A 20,286-nucleotide genomic window follows, 5' to 3' on the forward strand; every position below is an offset into this window, starting at 1 on the left:
CTTGTCCTTGTCAGGGCTGCAGGGGTTTGCAGCCTAGTGTGGAATCACTGGACACAAGGCTGGGGAGTAGAATCCTTCAAAGAGCATCAGTCATTGCAGGGTAGCCACACAGATTCTGGACCATATAGAGTATTCCTTTCACATGAACCGAATGTGTTTGGAATGTGGGAGGAAACCTATGCAGACACAGGGTGATCAGACTCCACACAGGATTCAAATCTATACCCAAACAGCCCTGGCACTGTGAGGCAACAGTACTACCCACTGTGCCACTGTGCCACCTGCTCTACGAGTTCCAGTTCCAAGTATACAAAGTTGACTTCATTGACTTTTAAAATAATGCACTGAATTCATTCCTGCATTGAAATTCTAAACCTGCAGATGAAAACATTCAGATGAAAAGTTCAGTTTTCTCGTTTGTCCACCTAATAAAGGGTGGACAAAGAATACAGGCATTCCCCGAGTTACAAACATCCGACTTATGTACAGCCCATACTTACGAACCACCCCTTACTGACCGGAAGTTGATTTTTTTTTGGCACACTTAAGTAACAATCAAATTAAAACTTCATAATTAGGCCTATTATATTAAAAATTCGAGCTACTGTATATACAATGGTTCATAATAATAAACGGGCGCTACTTTCCAAAACATATCAAAACATTGCGCGTCTACAGCGGTTTGTCGACTCGTGGGAGGGGCAAGTGAGCCCGAGGTAGGACAGATTTCCTTCTTTTCCCGTTAACAGTGTCTCGTGTTACTGTATTTGGCTTTAATTTTTTTGTTTTTACCCTCTTAACCATGGGCATGGCACCAAAGCGTAAATGTGATGCAAGAGATGGTGATGCATCCAAGAAAAAGGAAACGATTACGATTGAAACTGAAGAGTAAATAATAAAGCTAAAGGTGAAATGCCAATGAACAATGGAAAAAGCAAACATCTCTTTGATAACGACCACCCGCCTTGTCCCACGACTACGATTTCGGATCCTCACCTCTGTCCAGTTTGCCGATCGACTGACCATTCGCCCGTCCCCGAGAACATGTCTAGTCCTTTGATCTGAATAAATGATCCTGCACTTGGGTCCAGCCTCCTCCGTGTCCTCTGTTCATTAAGACAGTAGTAGCTATGTTTCTCTCTATTAAAAATACTGTAGTTACATTTATTATTATTGCATTTACATTTATTCATTTAGCAGACATTTTTCTCCAAAGCGACATATAGCTCATTATATTATCATTACATTGTATTATTATTACTGTATTGTTAAAGATGTTTAGTGTATTTATGCATAGAAAGACACACACACACATTTTCAAAATCGCTCATCCCATACAGGGTCGCAGGGAACTGGAGCCTACCCGGTAATACAGGGCGTAAGGCCAGAGGGGGAGGGGACACACCCAGGACGGGATGCCAGTCCGTCACAAGGCACCCCAAGCGGGACTCGAACCCCAGACCCACCGGAGAGCAGGACCTGGTCCAACCCACTGCGCCACCGCACCCCCTCCCAGAAAGATACACAATATGTATAAATATATAATATACGATATACTACGACAAACATTTGACAAACTGACATTAGATACCCACCACACTTAACTGTTCCGACTTGCGTTAAAAACCGGCTTAAAAGATGGACTGAGGACATGGAACTGGTTCGTAATTCGGGGACTGCCTGTATTTGGATACTCCAGCAGACATAATGGGGTACTTTGTGAAAAGTAAGGGAAAAGATCACTGCTAAATTTTGAAACGGTAGAGCTTTCTGTAAAATAGCAAAAATACGAGATGTTAATGCATAAACTGTTATGCATAAATGCTTAAGCTGTTTAAATTTTGTGAGCTATATAAACTATTTTTTGTACATTTGAAAATTCCATGTAAAAAACAAGTTTCCTTTGGTCTGAGCAAAAGAAAGGACATTTGGCTCATGAAGACAATGCATTAATGATGTGACCTTCAAATACAGGGCAGTGTCCCAGACGACACAAGCTGGTGAGAGAAACATGGGAGATTCCTGAAGTGACAATTGTCAGATGCCATTTCAAAGTGAGGTTTCATTCGTCTGAGGTCGTGAATTCTCCTCCTCCAGTAGGGCAATCCTCTGTTTCAGCATTCGAACTTGGGTTTCATGTCGCTCCACCATGGCTATCATCTGCGATTCCACCTTTTTCAGCTTGTTCTGATGCTTTTTCTTAGCTTTTTCATATGCTGCCGCAAGGTTGCTGCCAAATACATTTTGCAGGCAATAGAGGAAAAAGAAAGCAAAGAAATGAGATGATGGTTTGTATTGGTATTCTTCATAATGGGAGACACAAAGATACAGAATCACAAATAAATAAATACACCTGAAATATTAAAAAAAATGCATTTTTAAAACATTTAATACACATTTTTGATCTTTTAGGCACGTGTGATGTAATCGGAACCGCTTGTCCCATACAGGGTCGCGGGGAACCGGAGCCTACCCGGTAACACAGGGCGTAAGGCCAGAAGGGGAGGGGACACACCCAGGACGGGACGCCAGTCCGCCGCAAGGCACCCCAAGCAGGACTCGAACCCCAGACCCACTGGAGAGCAGGACCCGGTCCAACCCACTGCGCAACCGTGTGTATGATGTAATTAATAAAATTTACAGTGGGGTGAACAAAATAACAGAAACATCCAAGAATATAACCAAAGAGCTAACAAGGAGTATGATCACTGCTTGCCTTCAGAACAGCTTTAGTCCTTCTCAGAATGCTGCCATAAAAGTCCCATATTGTGTGTGGCAGGACAGAGTAGTTCCTTGAGGGATGAAAGAGGTAGAAATCTACTTTGCACTCTGGCCTCTAAAGCTTCCCATAAAGGTTTAGTGACGCTGAGATCTGGTGAGTGGAGAGACCATGGAAGGTGTTTGACTTCATCTTGGTGTTCATTATCCTGGAATATGAGAATATCACGAGGGAACAATGTTTGCACTATGGTGTGCACCTGGTTCTGCCAAAAGGCCTCACGTCCCTCGGCTGACAAAGCGGAGAAATCATTGGAGCTAATGACTCCCATAAGATGACTGGCCAAACCATCACAGATCCCCCACCATCTTTAAAAGTTTGCAACAGATGTTGTGGTTTGAAGGCATCCTTTGGTTTTGTCCACATGTAAACTGATCTGGATGTAGGAGGAAGGGTGAAAAATGTCTCATCAGATCATACTACTTTTTCCATTGCTCAGGGATCCAGGTTCTGAGCTCCTTACTCCAGATTATGTCTTGGATACAAGCCATTTCTGAATTACAGTCCTGCCATAAATTACAGCTTTGTAGAGCTCACGCACAGTTATTGTTGAGACTGGGTCACAGAGATGCTGATTCAGTTCTTGGGGCTATACCTTTGGGGCATTTAGCAACTATCCTATGAAGTGTCTATCTCTCAGTCAGCTTCAACTTGTGACCCATCTTCTTCTTTGCCAGTACAGTTTGGCATATGGTATTGCAATTTATGAGACTGATCTCCACAGACACTTCTGGTCTGTGGCAGTTGGCTGGTTCCCTTCACTGCCTGATTCCGAGGTCCAAGGAAACTCCACTCTGTACCCAGAGACCAAAGGCAGTCCACAATTCCCTGGATGCCACAACCCCCTGACTCCTTCTCAGCCTTGGCTCGACTTACACCAGGCTCCTCTGCCACTGCCATACTGGTTTCCTCCTTCCTAATAACATTTCCACTGCTGCTGGATCCAGCCTCTCGTGATCTTCTCCCACCCCACTGTGACACCAGTGATGGAGTGATGGGTATTGATAGGGGGAACAAAGACACCAGGGTGGTTGCCATGAAGCAGCATTTATTAGAATAGCAAGGCAGCAAGAAGTTATAGCCAAGAAGGATGAATGGAAATATTGCTCTTTCAGCACGAGAAAATACCTTCCTGTAACAAGGGCAGCAGCCCCACCCAGGCACCAAACCACAGGACGTTGCTCACACCTGTATCATCACACACAGCCCTCTTGACAAGTTACACAACTATTTACACTTCATTCCTTGTTTCTACCTCTAGGGAATCCCTTGAGTAGCAGACATTACATTCTGCTGAGAGAGGGGCACAAATAAAAGCCATTCTTCATCATTACATCACACGTGAAAGCCAATTCCCACTTCTCCCTCAATGCATAAGTACCAATGCTTGTTAGAACAGAATACAGAGCAGAGACTGTACTCATGTGTTACCTCGCTGTATGGATTTTCTGTGTGTGTGTGTCTCTGTGCATTTTTCCTCCCTATACAGGTTTGTTGTGGACCACTGGTTCCATCCCAGCCCATCATCATTGCTCCTGTTCTCAGTTTCTCCATTTGACCAATCACTTCCACACTAGGCCGTCTTAAAAACCCCACCATTTGCCAAAAGATTCAGACTATTGTCTCATGAGGCTTGTTTGGCTTATTGATGCTGTTGCTTTGTGTGTTTGTGTAGTCGTTCTATGTTTGGTTTGTTGTTATGATTTGCTGTCTATTGACTTTGTGTTGTTGTCTTGGGGAAAAGCGGACAGGTAAACACATCACGTGACCTACATATCCAGCAGTTTCAGCTGTCTGTCTAGATACATTAGGGAAGAGGCAGGTGCCACCCCTTGTACTTGTGGTTTTTGGTAGCTAGAGTAGGTTAGTTAGGGCATCCTAGATATTGAAGACCCTTTCTTGTTTTGTTTTGTTTCATGGTTAGGGTAGTCTACCAGCTTGAGTTAATTTCGCTTGGTTTTCCCACCTTCTTTGCTTTGGAACCATCTTAGCTCCCTTTTCCCCCGACCAGTGTCTTTGCATTCTGGAAATATTGTAAATAGTCACCTGAATATCTGCACCTATTCGCACAGTAAAAAGAACTCGTACTTAAGCACTTCCTTGTTGTACGTGTGCTTTTGTTGGCCCCTTGTTACACTCGTTGCCACTCATCTGATGTTAGATCCCAGTTGTTCCGAGACGCCTGGGGTCATAACATTAACTAATACAATGTATCATAAGTACCAATGTTTGTTTAGACAGGATATTTCACTTAGCAGACGCTTTTCTCCAAAGCAACTTCCAACGAACTATGTAGTGTTACAAGCCCACACACCATATTCACCAAGGTTATTTACACTGCTAGATACACTACTTACACTGGGTCACTCATCTGTACATCAGTGGAACACACTCTTTCTGTCTCTCACACACTATAGAACCTGAACAGCATGTCTTTGGACTGTGGGAGGAAACCCATGCAGACACGGGGAGAACATGCAAAATCCACACAGAGTGAGTATGGATCAAACCCACGTTCTCTCACACCATTCAGGCGCTGTGAGACAGCAGCACTACTTCCTGTGCCACCGTGCCACCTGTATATAGTGTAGAGGCTGTACTCATGGAACTATCCTGAGAGGTGAGTTGTTTTTCTACTCATACTGTAGTCTCTTTTTATCGAGATACTACAAAATGTTACAATCGTGCATATTTATAGAAATAAAATGGCAGTACGTCCTCAGTTAGAGCTAAAAGAGAAAAAGTAACCCTAGCCAACCCAGTTCCTTGTAAGTTTTAAAAACTCTTAAGCATTCATGTCTTTCTTTGATAGCTACTTTGTTCTTTTTTTAAGGATATTAAAGTATTCTTTTTTAATACCATAACTTTTGATGTTCCAGGGTATAATAGTAAGTGGACATCTCACAGAACTTTGCCATAAAATAATGTAATTCCAGTAACACCATCTCTCATATTAACAGAAACTATGCAAACAAATGTATCATCAAGTGAGATGGAAAGCAGAGAAGGAAACAAGAAAACAATATCAGATCCACGGAAAGTAAACAAACTTATGAAGAAGAAAACCAGGGAACAACACATCAGTTTCAAGTGTTACCATGTTTCTTCAGTACAGCACTTAAAATGGCTTATTTGTTAAAGAAAAGCAGAATTAAACCATTATATGTCTACAAGGACATGTGGCAAGAAAAAGTATGTGAACCCATTGAAAATTACTGCATTCATGTATAAATTTGTCTTAAAATCTGGTTTTATGTTCATCTAAGTTACAGTAATCAATAAGCACAATCTGTTTTAACTAATAACACACAAATTATTGTATTGTTCTTATAAATATTGAAGATATCATTCAAATATTCACAGTACAGGTTGGAAAAAGTATGTGAAACCCAAGGCTAATGACTTCAATAAATGCTAATTAGAGCTAGAAATTGGCAAACCTGGGGTCCAGTTAAGGAAACGAGACTTGAGGTGTGGTTTAGAGCTACTTGCATTATAAAAAGTACTCAAACATTTTGAGTTTGCTGTTCACAAAAAACATTGGCTGATGTGAACTATGCCTTGAAAAAAAGAGCTCTAGGACGACCTGTGAGAATTGTTGTGTTGCATAAAGATGGAAAGGGTTACAAAGTTATCTCAAAGAGCTTAGATATTCATCCGTCCACTGTTAGATAAATTGTCTATAAATGGAGACGATGTAGTACTGTGGCTACTGTCCCTATAAGTGGCTGTCCAGCCAAGATGACTGAAAGGGCATGCTGCACAATTCACAATGAAGTAAAAAATAACCATAGAGTGACAGCTAAAAGCTTGAATAAATCATCGGAACTGGTTAACATCTGTTTTCATGAGTCTATGGAAAACACTGAACAGGCATAGTGTCCATGGCAGGACACCACGAAGAAAGCCGCTGCTTTCCAAAAAAACACTGCTGTGCGCCCCACCTTTGCCAAAGACCACCTTGACACTCCACAACGCTACTAGGAAAATGTTTTGTGGACTGATGAAACTAAGGTTGAGTTGTGTGGGAAAAACATGCAGCACTATGTATGGTGTAAAAAGGGCACTGCATACCAACATGAAAACATTATGGTTAAGTACGGTGGAGAGAGCATCATGATTTGGGGCTGCTTTGCCGGAACACTTGCCATCATTGATGGAAAAATTAATTCCCAAGTTTATCAACATATCCTACAGGATAATATCAGGGTGGCTGTGCGCCAGCTGAAGCTCAGTAGAAGTTGGGTGATGCAGTAGGACAATGATCCTAAACATCAAAGTAAATCCACTACAGAATGGCTTCAAAAAAAGAAAGTCCACCTTTTTGAGTGGCCCAGTCAGAGCCCAGACCTTAACCCCACAGAGATGCTGTGGAACAACCTCAAGAGAGCTGTTCATACCAGACATCCTAAAAATATGGCTGAGCTGAAGCAGTTCTGTAAGGAAGAGTGATCCAAAATTCCTCATGGACATTGTGCAGGTCTAATCCGCAGCTAACGGAAATGCTTGGTTGAGGTTATTGTTGCCAAAGGAGGATCAACTAGCTACTAAATCCAAGTGTTCACTTACTTTTTCCACAGCACTGTGAATGCTTAATGGGATGTGTTCAATATGATAAGATAAGATAAAATAACACTTTATCGTCTGTATAAACAGAAATTTGTTTTGTTTCTCCAGCTCAGCAATCCATCCACCTTATTACATCACAAAAACACAAATAAGACAAAAACAACTTGTCATAATCCCAAAACACAGTAAAAAGCCATTACATAAAATCAAATACAAATCCTCAAAAGCAACATGGATAAATCTGCATTTGCATTTTTAGTGCAGGTGCATCAGTCCGTATATAAACAGTCCATGGGATGTATGTGTGCCTGTGTGTATGTATGTATGTGTGTATATGTGTATACATATGTGTATGTGTGCATGAAGAAAAAGGAAAGTCACCTTCTTAACCTGCCCTGCTGGTTCAGTAGTGTGATGGAGTGAGGAATAAAGGAGTGTTTGTACTTGTTCCTCTTGCAATCTGGCACCCTAAAGCGCCTCCCAGAGGGCAGAAGCTGGTACTTCTCATGTAAAACATGAGAATGATCTGAACTGATCTTCTCCGCCAGTCTAAAGGTGTGCTTGATGCAACCATCTAGGAAAGAATTTTCCACAGAATGACCCACCATCTTTGAACAGATATTCAGCAGTCTTAAAATTCTGCTTTTCAGCTGAGCCGAGAAGCCACAGAACCAAACTGGGCCTCCATATAGCAGAATGCTGCGAATTGTGGAGCAGAAGAATAAATAAAGAATCTCCCTACTGACTCCAAAACATCTAAGTCTTCTCAGAAAGTAGATTCTCTGTTGGACCTTATTACATATATGATCCACATGATATGACCAGGATAAAGCATTATCCACATACACTCCCAAATATTTGAAGGATGAGGACTGCTTTATAGATTTATTGTAAATGATGACTGGGGCTGGTGTGAGCTGTGTGGATCCAAAAATAATTTCCTCTGTTTTAATGGGATTTAAAATGAGGGCGTTCTGATTACACCATTGGACCACTGTGTTCACACTGTCAAAATAGGAATCTGGCTTCTCCCCCTCAGTCATCAATGCTACCAGTGCTGTGTCATCAGAAAATTTAATGAGATAATGATTAGGCGTACTAATGACGCAATCATTAGTGTAAATAGTGAATAACAATGGTGAGCTGACACAACTTTGAGGAGCGCCAGTACTTATAAGCAGAGGGGAATATGTGTTGTTAATTTTAACCAACTGTTGTCTGTTAGTGAGGAAAGAACTTTACCAATGAATGAGACATGAATTTATCTCCAGCTGATACATTTTGGAAAGCAACAAGTCTGGTTTGATTGCATTAAATGCCGAAGAAAAATCAATAAACAATACTCTAGCATAAGGTTTGCTTTTTGGTGTATCCAGGTGCTTTAAAACAAAATGCATAAGAGTAGCTACTGCATCTTCAGTGCTGCACTCACGCTTATAAGCAAACTGGTATGAATCTAATTTATCCTGAATAGACTGAAAAAGCAAATGAGAAATGATTTTTTCCAAAGATTTCATTAATAAAGGGGTAAGTGCTACAGGTCGATAATCATTACCCTCTTTGGGACATGTCTTCTTAGGAAGTGGGATTATGTAGAAGTTTTCCAGGCTGTGGGGACCGTATATGTATCCAGCGATTGCTGGAAGATGGGCTGCCAAACAGGGGCGAGCTCTTCACTGTAGTTCTTCAAAACAGAGGCACTGATGTTGTCGGGGCCGGTGGACTTAAGTGCATTAAGACGTCTAAATACGTCAACCACCTGTCCTACTGAAATTTCCACTCTATCATCAGGCCTTATAAGTACTGATCTCAGCACATCACTGCAACTCTCTACAGTCCCAGAGGTCTCAAACCTGGTAAAAAAAGTATTGAACTCTACAGCAAAGGCCATCTCATCATTTGTTACCAATGACTTCTGTTGTTTACTGGGCATACCTGCCATGCTTTTCATGGTCTCCCACATTTTTCTGGGATTATTAGCCTTAAAAGACTCTTCTAGATATCTCTTATGAATAGCCTTTGCCTTCCTGATTTTATCTCTCACCTCCTTGTCCCTCTTTTGCAGCTCCTATTTATCCTTATTTTTAAAGGCTATTTTCCTCTGATTCACTATATGTTTAATGTCTTTGGTAATGTAGAATTTATTATTAGGGTACACTTTAATAGAATAAACCCACACACACACACATCTTCAGAACCACTTGTCTCATACAGGGTCACGGGGAACCAGAGCCTACCCAGTAACACAGGGCATAAGGCTGGAGGGGATGCACCCAGGACAGGACGCCAGTCCATGGCAAGGCACCCCAAGCAGGACTCGAACCCCAGACCCACCGGAAAGCAGGACCGTGGTCCAACCCACTGCACCACCGCATCCCCCCTAGAATAAACCCATGAAAGATAATTGTTTGTGTGTTGCTAGATTAAGCACATGGTGTTTGTCTATACTTGTGACTTTGATGAAGATGAGATGACATTTTATGACCAATTAATGCAGAAAACCAACTAATGCCAAAGGGTTCACATACTTTTTCTTGCCACAGTATTTCCTCTACTCGTTTCTCTTCACTGGCTTCCAATAGCTGTACAGATCAGATCTGAGATCCTGGTTATCGCCTACAAATCCATCAACAGAACTTCTCCCAGCTACCTAGAAGACTTGATCAACCGCTACACCCCAACGAGACCACGCTCTTCAACATTTGCCAGGGAAAGCACAGAGGTTTTTGGTTCTGGCTCCGTTGTGGTGGAACGACCTCCCCCTCTCACTCAGAACTGCTGAAACCCTGTCCACAATAAAAAGAGTCTGAAAACTCACCTCTTCCAGACTCAATTTGCCCACGACCTCTCAAGTTCATGTAAGATGTACTTGTTCATGCACTATAACTTTAAGATCACCCCCAGATAAGCTTTTATGCAGCTACTCCTGTAATGTACGTAAATGTTCATATGTATCTCCAAAAAAAAATAATAGGAAGCTTATCAGAAATCGTCGATATTCTGAAAGTTTTATGCAGCTACTCGTGTGATGAACATGGGTGCATATGGTGAAAGAAACAAACTAACTGTACTTAAGAATCACATGTCTGCAACTATGTCTCTTTCTCCTAATGTAATGTACAAATTGTATTTTCTATGAGATGCATGTGGGGGTGCTTGGAGAAAAGTGTCTGCTAAATTTACATGTAAATGTAAATGTAGCCTATACAACCGCAAGAGTGTCTCAAACGCAGTCATTTTCCACTATTTAACGTTTTTCAAATACTGGAAATACAAAAAAAAAAAAAGGTGTCAAACTGAAAACAATTTCAGTAGCTATTATAAATGTTTCTCCTGTCCAAACAAAAGCAATATCAAACAGACAGTACCTGTTTGCTCTCTTCAGGTCATTGACATACTCTGCAGACTGCTGGTGTCGAATCTCACTGCTCTTGGTCAGTTTCTCCAAAGCCGCAACTAGTTCCTGGACCCGACTTTTGATTTTTTTCTCCCTGAGGTCAGTAAAGAAGTAATAGTGTAAAACTCATCAATCCACAATGAGAGCAACAGAAGGAGGAAAAGCAGGGAAACTTTCAAATACGAAATTGATAAAGTTACCAAAAATTATTTTTCCATAAACTGAGGAATATTATGCAGCAAGGACTTCAAGTTTCAATATTTTCCTGATGCATGTGCAGTTGTTCCAAGCAACTAGACAGAAGGAGCAAATTCAAGATGTTCTACATACCGCTGGAGTGCATTAGTGAGGTCTGTAGTCAAACTGCTTTCATTGAGTATTTGCAGATCATCCAGTTTGACAGCAGGCAAACCTCCCTTCCCAGAGTCCTAGAAGGAAAGAAAATAACTCGAGAGCTGAAAAAACGAGTTTTAAAACAATCCCATCCCAAAACAACCAAGTCCATTTGGTTTTATATGTTTCTTTTAAACAGGGGCAGTGGACAATGTACTGAATAGTAGAACCAACTTAACAAAAGACCTGGATTCAAACCTCTTCTTCTGATGCAGTATCATTGAGTAAGGTACTTACCCTGAGATATTCCAGTACAAATGACCTAGCTACAGTATATAAATGTATAACTGTATGTACCTTTGTATTGTATTATACCAAGTTTTGGGTAAAGGTGTCCACTAATAAATAATGTAAAGAGCTTGTTTTTGGAGAAGCCGTTATTCCAGCCATCACTGAGAACTATAGGGGTTAGGGTTAGTGCTGTGGAGTAGCAACTGTGCACTTCCTAGGTAAGGAAAGCACGTAACTAGTTCACTATTGCTTTCCTCCATGTCTGTGTGTCAACTGTGAACACAGAGACAATATGTGTCACTGCATGAGAAGAGTGCTCTATAGAAACAAACTGAATGGAATACGGAACTCAGCACACCATGAGCTGAATGTTCATGTGACGAAGCAGCTCTGTCTCACTTAGGGCTCAGGAGAAAAATTACTCTTTCAACCAACATGAACAACCACTTGTTTCAAGCGGGGTCGCAGCGAGCCGGAGCCTAACCCTGCAACACAGGGTGCAAGTCCAAAGGGGGAGGGAACACACCCAGGATGGGACAGGATGCCACGCCATCGGAGGGCATCCCAAGCAGGGCTCAAACCCCAGACCCGCCACACAACAAGTACTGGCCAAACCCACCACGCTAACACACCCACCCATCACTCTTTCATTGTACAGGTAAACTAACTTAGTGGGTGCACACACCGAGTTGGCTATATTCTTTGTATCATAAACAAACAGCCAACACATATAAACACACAACAGAAATACTCAGCTCTCACTGCTATGCCTGCCATACATGGTATGTCTGTGTTTCACTGATACAATACCCAAAAGTGTTGTTTTTATGCATGGCAAAAACACAAGAAAGGTTTTAGGTGGCGTTAAATACTGTCTGTACTAGGGTGGTCCTTGCTTGTGAAAATGGAAAAACAAATTATAGTGGAACTTTGCTATGAACTGTTTTTCATTGGGGGGGTGTGGTGGTACAATGGGTTTGGCTAGGTCCTGCTCTCTGGTGGGTCTGGGGTTCGAGTCCCGCTTCGGGTGCCTGGTGGTGGACTGGCGTCCTGTCCTGGGTGTGTCCCTCTCCCCTCCCCCCTCTGGCCCTGCACCCTGTATCATCAAGTTAGGTGCCCCCCCCACCCCGGGGACAAGCAACCTCAGACTGTGTGTGTGTGTGTGCGCGCGCGTGTGCTTTTCATTAATCATTACATTTTATAAAAATGACAAGGGTAATGTAAGTAATAACTGTATTCATGCTTCACTGTAACTGGATATTTGCAGATCACTTATATGCAGTTTATGTCTAGTGTATTGCAATGCGTTGCGCTCCTGGTTTGGAGGGGCGAAGAAGGACGCATGGATAGCATTAGTTCAGAACCTTATCGGAAAACTGGCACATAAGAAAATAACTACAGTTGGTCTGTTCCCTCCAAGCACATCGGCACATTACTTGCATTATCACTTTAAGTATTCTCCAGTTTTAAGTACCCTGGCTGTCTATTGTTATTTATTGTTACTATTATTTCTTGTTATTGTTATTGGCATTATTTATTGTTTTGTTTTTGTGCAGTACTACCTATTGTTTTTTTGTTCATAGTCTGTGGAGAAGCACTCAAACAAAAATTTCATGGTACTTGTACACGGTGCTTATGACAATAAACCTTGAACTTGAACTTGAATAATGCTCTCGATCCCAGAAGCCCTTTTCCTCAGTGCTACTGATGGCAAATTGGAAGAATTGTGGACTTTTGTAAATATTGTCTATAGTTCTCATTTCTCACTAAATTGGGCATGTTAATAAGAACCTGTAGCACTAACACAGTCTCTTGTGACTGACCACGGGTTTAAGACACGAAGAAAGCACATTCTCCCCACACCGAGATATGGTGACAGCACATTCGCTGGAACAAGAAGCTCAGCAGCTGTGAGGCACCAATGTTACCTGCAGCACCAGTACTTTGAGAAATGTTAAAGGTGAATTATGCTGAGCAATACTGAAAGTTTTGTGTGACTAAAATTCTTCTTCACTTTGATTATTCTCAGTTTAGCTAAAGGCAAACACAGTCCGAATGCCACAACATATGCCCATTTGGAAACCAAAGGAGTTTTATTGATATCCCCTACCGTAGCTTACAAGACTCTTCCTCACATTTACGAATATCGTATTTAGGTTTCTCATGCCTCCGAACAGCTGAGAACATGAATCACTATGCACTCTCTTTGCAGTTATAGTTTGGCTAATGCTACATTAAGTCCTCAGCCTCCATCACATTTACATTGATTCATTTAGTGAACAGCTTTCACCAAAGCAACTTGTAATGCTAAGGTACTGATAATTAGTTACCCATTTGTACAGCTAGGTAATTTACTGGAGCAATTTCAGGTAAGTATCTTCCACCCTTCCCCCTTCAGCCTTGCGCCTTGTGTTGCTGGGTTAGGCTTCAGCTCGCCGTGACCCCACTTGGGACGAGCGGTTGTAGACATTGCAAAAAAAATGGCAGAACTCACTGGACAAGATTCTGCTACTGGGAGAGACTGAAGGCAGAAGGATAAGGGGAAAAAATAGGCTAAGATGGAGAGACAGTATTGCTAAAGAAATGAATATGAACTTGAAAGGGCTCAGGGAAACAGCTACTGACAAGCAGGACTTGTGTGGTAAAGACCATCAGGTCACAAAGAACTGAACCTGACTGAATGACTAAACAATAACAATGATTACATTTATTCATTTAGTACTTTGTTTTCTCCAAAACAACAATCATTTTGCAGAAAAAATGCAGTGCATTACATCCACAGAGAGAGACATGATCCAGACACGTGTATCTAAATTCGTCACATTTCAGCATATAAATCAACGTACATTACACAAGTAACTGTATAAAGGTTTAGCCATACTTTGAGAATTTCTAATCACAAAATTATGAGAAACATTTACATCATGCGGGTAGCTGCATAACAGTTTATCCATTATTCAACAGTTTACACTTATAATCACAAAATTACTGAACATGAATATTTACATGTTTAACATCTACTTAAGATATCATGAGAGAAGTGAGTCCAAAAGAGGTGAGTTTTGAGACCCTTCATAAATGTAGAGAGGGATTCAGCAGTTCTGAGTGAGAGGGGGAGGTCATTCCACCACATCAGAACCTAAAAACTTTTTGCTTTTGATTTTGGACCTTTGCTGCGTGAGATGACCATGCGGGAAGAGCTGGAGGAGCATAGCAGTCTGGGTGGGGTGTAGCAAATGATCATCATCAGCATGGTCATAAGGTAATATCGAAGAAGTTCCAAAAGGGTAAAGGGTGACCAGATGTTCCTGAATTCATTCAATCATTCCATTAAAATGTTTACATGTTAATATTGTTACCTGTCTCCAAATGTAGCCCACTGAATATTCATTCTGTGAGTAGTAAGGTTGTCCTTGCAAATGGCATTCTCATAGACAATAAAACAGACACACTTAGTCTACAGTGCATTCAGAAGGTTTTCAGACTCTTTCATGTTTTTCATCAGGAAGCAGATCCATTTATAGTTTCATAGGCTATAACCAGAGTCTTGAATTTGTTGTAGGCAGCTATAGGAAGCCCATGCAGAGACACGAAGAGGGGAGGTATGTGGGAATGTTTCAGCAAGTTAAACACAACTTGTGCATCAGCTGTAGAGGTTGAATGGCAGTAGCTGCTAGGCCAGAGGGGAACGAGTTGCAGTAGTCCAGATGGGATGTCAACATGGCCTGGACAAGTAGTTGCATAGAGTCTATTGAGAGATAGGATGCTGTGGAGGATGTATCTGCAGGTCCGAGTCGTGGCTTCGATGTGCTGAGAGAAAGACAGCCTTGATTCAATCATCACTCCAAGACTCTTAGCTGAAGAGGTAGGCAAAATGAGTGAGTTGTCCAATTTTTTAGAGAGGCTATGAGAGCAAGACAGGCCAGCTGGGAGGTGTAGGATCTCTGTTTTGAAGAGGTTCAGATGGAGGTGGTGATCAAACAATCATGCAGAGATGGGCAGGCAGCGATCCGCACGGAAATGTATGATCCTCCACGTGGAAAGGAGAGGAAGAGCTGGGTATCATCGGCATAGAAGTGGTATTTGAACCCATGGGAGGCAATTTCAGGGCCGAGGGAGGAGGTGTAAATCAAGAAGAGAAGAGGACCCAGTACTGACCCCTGTGGGACGACAGTTGAGAGAGGCAGATGAGAAGAACTGGAGTCCCACCAAACCACTTGGTAGGATCTGTCTGATAGGCAGGACTCAAACCATCTTAGTGCTGTTTAATAGAGGAGAGTAGAATCTGGTGGTTGAGAGTGTTGAATGATGCAGACAGGTCGAGGAGGACGAGGACCGAGGAGAGGGAGGTTACTCTAACTGACTGGAGAGCATGTGATACTGCCAGGAAGAACTGTCTCGGTGGAATGTCCAGCTTTGAATCCAGACTGATATCCGTGGAGGAGATCATTCTGGGTGAGGAATGCACATTGTTAATAACAGGTTGCCCATTCCAGAGTTTGTGACAGAAAAGGGATGAAGGAGACTAGCCTGTAACTTTGTACTGAGCCTGGATCCTGAGAGGGTTTCTTCTCAGTGAGAGAGCAGGGAGGAGGAAGGAGGAGGACAGAGTAGGGGTGAGAAGGGGGCAAAGAGTTTATGTGGTTGGTTGATTGCAGACTGCAGTTATTTGTGGTTTTAGGTGAGGAAACAGCAGAGTGAAAGGATGCTAGTAGATCCTTGTAAACATCCAGGTCCATGGGAGTATTTGATTTTCACCATTGTTGCTCCGAGTTTCATCTTGTTGGCACGAAGTATATCAGACAGCCATAGGGAGAGACTGGGGCGAGCTGCTCTGGATGTCAGAGGACAGAGAGTCTAGAGAAGAGGACAGGGCAGTGTCTGTGGACAGCTGTGAGAATTGTGCAGCAGAAGAGAAAGAGGATAGTGTAGCAGAGAGGGAGGAGGGTGAGAGAGATTTTAGGTTGCAGCAAAAGGTGACAATGGGATACAGAAGAAGAAGAGGGACTAGTGGTGAGGCAGGGCTGGAAGTAAATGAAGAAGTGATCACTCTGTGGGGTCACCAGGAACTGTGGTTGATTGAAAGACCACAATAATTTACAACATCTATCACATTCCTGTTTAGATTGTGCTCCTATAAAATGATAACTGATGCAAGTACGAACACCAAAGCCACAGAGTATGTATACACTACACCAAAGTGACAATCAAAGCCAAGGATGAAAGACTCCTTACAAATCAACTGTCAAATCTATTTTTTAAACAAAAAGTTACCAGTTAATCTCCTTAGTAATGTGTTTTCTAGTGAGCAAACCACTTCTTGTCTGTCTGTTCTGTTCAGACTTCAGTGTTTTCACCTTAGTGTTTGGTCAGAGTCACATCAGAGCGGAGCATCAAGCGCTTACCAGCAAGCCAGCTGACCAAAACCTGGGAGCCAACTGACAGCAGCCAGAAGGCCAAATGACCACAGCCTATGAGGTGACCATACCATATTCTCATCAGGGAGTCTCTGATAGATTTGAGTTCAATCTGGAATTTTTGCCTGTTTTTGTCTTTGGGAGACAGAACTTGTGAGTACTGTACTTACCGTGGTGCTGTCTGTTGAGGTGAGTGGCCACTTGCACTGCTCCTGGTGTTCCTCAACTTCAGATTTGAGGTGCTCAATGTGCACCAAGTAAGCCTGTTCCTGGGCCTCTCGCGTGTTGAGCTTCAGCTCCAGGGCTTTCTTTTCTTTTTCTAGGAGGTACAGCTGTGATTTCAACTCTGCCATTTCCTCCTGGCAACCAGAGAAAATGCAGTGATTGACTAATTTCCTATTGCTTTTTTCACTGTGCAAATATATGGTTTTTACAAAGCTCAAGTGATCCTTCCTTTTTATAAGGTCCTATACAATACACACACATTTTCAGAACCGCTTGTCCCTTACGGGGTCACAGGGAACCGGAGCCTACCCGGCAACACAGGGCGCAAGGCCAGAGGGGGAAGGGGACACACCCAGGACGGGACGCCAGTCCGCCACAAGGCACCCCAAGCGGGACTTGAACCCCAGACCCACCGGAGAGCAGGACTGCGGTCCAACCCACTGCACCACCGCACCCCCCCTATACAATACAAAACCATAAAAATGCTTTACGAAAATATAGTCTTTCCCCTCTGTTAGAACCCAGGGTTGTCTAGGGGTTACAGGTGTAACATTAAAACTGTTTGGTGTACCCTAACTAACGTACACTAACTACCCAAATCAAAATGTAAGGGTGGCACTTGCCTCAAACATAGCGTGTCTAGACAACTGAAACAAACGCATGTTGTGTGTGCAAGGTGTGTGTCGTGACAATCTTACCTGTTCCCTGAAGACGCACAAAGTCATAGTAAACAGAAAAAACATTAGAGCCACAAAACAAGTGACTAACATGTACAGTGAACATGACGCACTTATTCTGGTTGTAGATGCGAGAGAGAAAGGTCAGTGGAATAGTTTACCGGATGTTTACTGAATTTACAGGAAAAACAGCATTCTGGGTAATCAAGGCTGTTCTCTTCTGGAAGCAACACTATGCCAGTGTTACAGACAGACTGCCTGTCTGCGTTACCGACACCGGTGCTCCAGTTTGGCGCTGCAAGTTTTAACACTCTCTAAAGCCTGCTGGCATTCATTGGAGCATGTAAAAGATTTAGATGGGCTGAGGAAAGTAAAGAACTTTGTTAGGAAAACTGCAGCCGTACCCAGCCACTCCTAAAAATGTGCACAGCTCACACCCAGTGGTGTGGAGGTAGGGATTTCTGCAATAACTGAGATGTTCACCTTAACAGGATGAACTTGACCTTGCCCAACCTCTTTACCTAAATATGACAGTGACTTTGCAAATGTCAAACTTTGCAAAACTCTAATGTCACACTCCCAAACCATGACATTAATGGGGATTGTCCAGGGAATACGTCCTGCTGTTGGCTGATCCTTTGGTGAAGGGTGTGAGTTTTCCTGCTGCTGGTGCTAAACTTGTCATGTTTAATTATGTTTTCACACAGCACCAGTTGGTGTTGGATAACTTTGTAAATTAATTAAGTTTGGAAAATGTGCTTTTTCTTCACTCAGGTGTGTCTCTTCTACCAGATATTTTTATCATCTCCCTGTTGTACAGATAAAATATAGAGTAATACTGAACCTTGTTCTTTTCCTGTCTCATTTAAGTCTGTTCTGGCTATATGTAATTTTATGTTCATTATGCAAACACATTTTGTTCCTTCATGTGAAATGTTAAATATCTAGACATTAAAAAGATCTTAGCAAACAATCACATAACAGAACACATCTGACACTGCATAGGAGGCACCTGAAGTCTGACCTTCATGGCCATAAGCTCTTGCATTAGAACGGCATTTTCCAGGTCCAGCCGCTGGCAGTCACTACGTGTCTTAACATCATAGCTGACGGGGTCAAAGTAGATGCTCTCAAGCTCAAGCATAGTGAGCTTTACTGCTGCCCGGTCATTCTTGAGCTGTTGGATGTAGTCCTTCAGACGTTGCTCATCCTCCTTTGTAAAGTCTGTGTCACAGCTGCTGGTGGTTGAACTGGTGGTGCTGAAGATAAAAAGACATTTTTTCACATTTAAAATCAGTATCTTTTGCATATTACTTCATACTTTGCATGTTGATGGAGTGACACTATTCTGCATAGTATCAATATAAGCAATTGTCAACACAATCTTTTGCTGTTCCAGTTTCACAATAAATGCAGAACCCTTACATGTTTGCATTTAGGGAAGTACCTAAAAAATTAAAGCAGTAAAAAAAAAGTACCCCAGGACTCCATGGGGTTTCCCCTCTTTTACTTATTGTATGGGTGTGAACCCCAGGGTATGCTGAACAACATGAAGGAAAGCTGAGAACAAAGTCCAAGGCCCAGTAAGAGTGAACCATTCACAGGGCCATTTTCTGCAGGACCATGAGTGGCAAACACATGAGAACAATGAAAGCCTGTTCTGTCTTTTCTCTCCTTTTTTGTTTTGCAACTGGTGCTATGCGCAAGGGTCTGGGGCATTTCTCTCCTAGGAGGCTGGGGTGAGGACTGTTCTGTTGTCTTCATCAGCCGGTAAGTTCTAGAGCACCACTTAAAAAGCAGGCCTGGCAATCCAATGAGCGTACTTCCCCCTGCAGTATGACCTCCTGAGCAGACCCTTCAGTCTCTGCAACAACCATGTTCCTCCCTACTGGCTGTACTCGACAGTTACCAACGCCAGGTAATGTGTTGGCATTTGGCATTACAACTTTTTTTGTACTGTGTGTACAATTTAATGTTTAATGTTTGTATATTATACATTGTAGCTTTGATGAATCCAAATTGGTTAGCTAAAAATAATACACTTGTATTTTACAGGTTGGAGAAAAGCATCTGCTAAGTGAAATATCCTGTCCTGTCTAAACAGGTGGTCATGATTTATAATTTCTGTACGACAGCCTACTGTATGGAATTTTCAATAAACTAGGCATTTTCCATAGACTATTCTCCCATAGAATATTATCCTTCTATATCATTATTACTATGAAAACATTCTTTAATCCTGTCATGACCCTGGGTAACAATATCTTGCGTGATCATTGCCAGAATTCTAGGAACCTTTCAGCACGTTCGATCTGCACCTGCCAATCAGAACTGTGTAAAAAATAAACTGGTAAACGTGAGAGAACCACATCAGTCTTGCTTTTCCTACTGTTATCTTATCATTTCTATTCCTGCTCTTGACTCTCTTCTTATGTATTGCCTAAACATTTGTCTCAGGTCTGTATGCCTGTAGATAAACTCTGCACCTAGATTCACCCATTAACTGTATATCTAATGTGGTTAGAAATCTACTAGACCTCAGAGCCATTTCAAATGTTCATTCTGGAAATTCAAGATGACAGTATACAACATTGAATA

At 42.2% G+C, this 20,286-nt stretch overlaps 1 protein-coding gene across 1 annotated transcript in view; it reads right to left on the reverse strand.

The window, feature by feature from the left end:
* Positions 1-1,646: 1,646 nt before the first annotated feature.
* Positions 1,647-20,286, reverse strand: part of mcc (MCC regulator of WNT signaling pathway) — a 116,998-nt gene continuing 98,358 nt past the window's right edge. The window contains exons 14-18 of the mRNA XM_018734391.2: positions 18,713-18,947; positions 16,957-17,145; positions 11,076-11,173; positions 10,717-10,839; positions 1,647-2,230 (exon numbers count right to left, since the gene is read on the reverse strand). Of these exons, the coding sequence (XP_018589907.2) occupies positions 2,050-2,230; positions 10,717-10,839; positions 11,076-11,173; positions 16,957-17,145; positions 18,713-18,947 (826 nt within the window). The 3' untranslated portion in view covers positions 1,647-2,049. The remainder of the gene's footprint in view (positions 2,231-10,716; positions 10,840-11,075; positions 11,174-16,956; positions 17,146-18,712; positions 18,948-20,286) is intronic.

Source organism: Scleropages formosus, chromosome 5 (assembly GCF_900964775.1).
Source record: "Scleropages formosus chromosome 5, fSclFor1.1, whole genome shotgun sequence".
NCBI classification, from domain to species: domain Eukaryota; kingdom Metazoa; phylum Chordata; class Actinopteri; order Osteoglossiformes; family Osteoglossidae; genus Scleropages; species Scleropages formosus.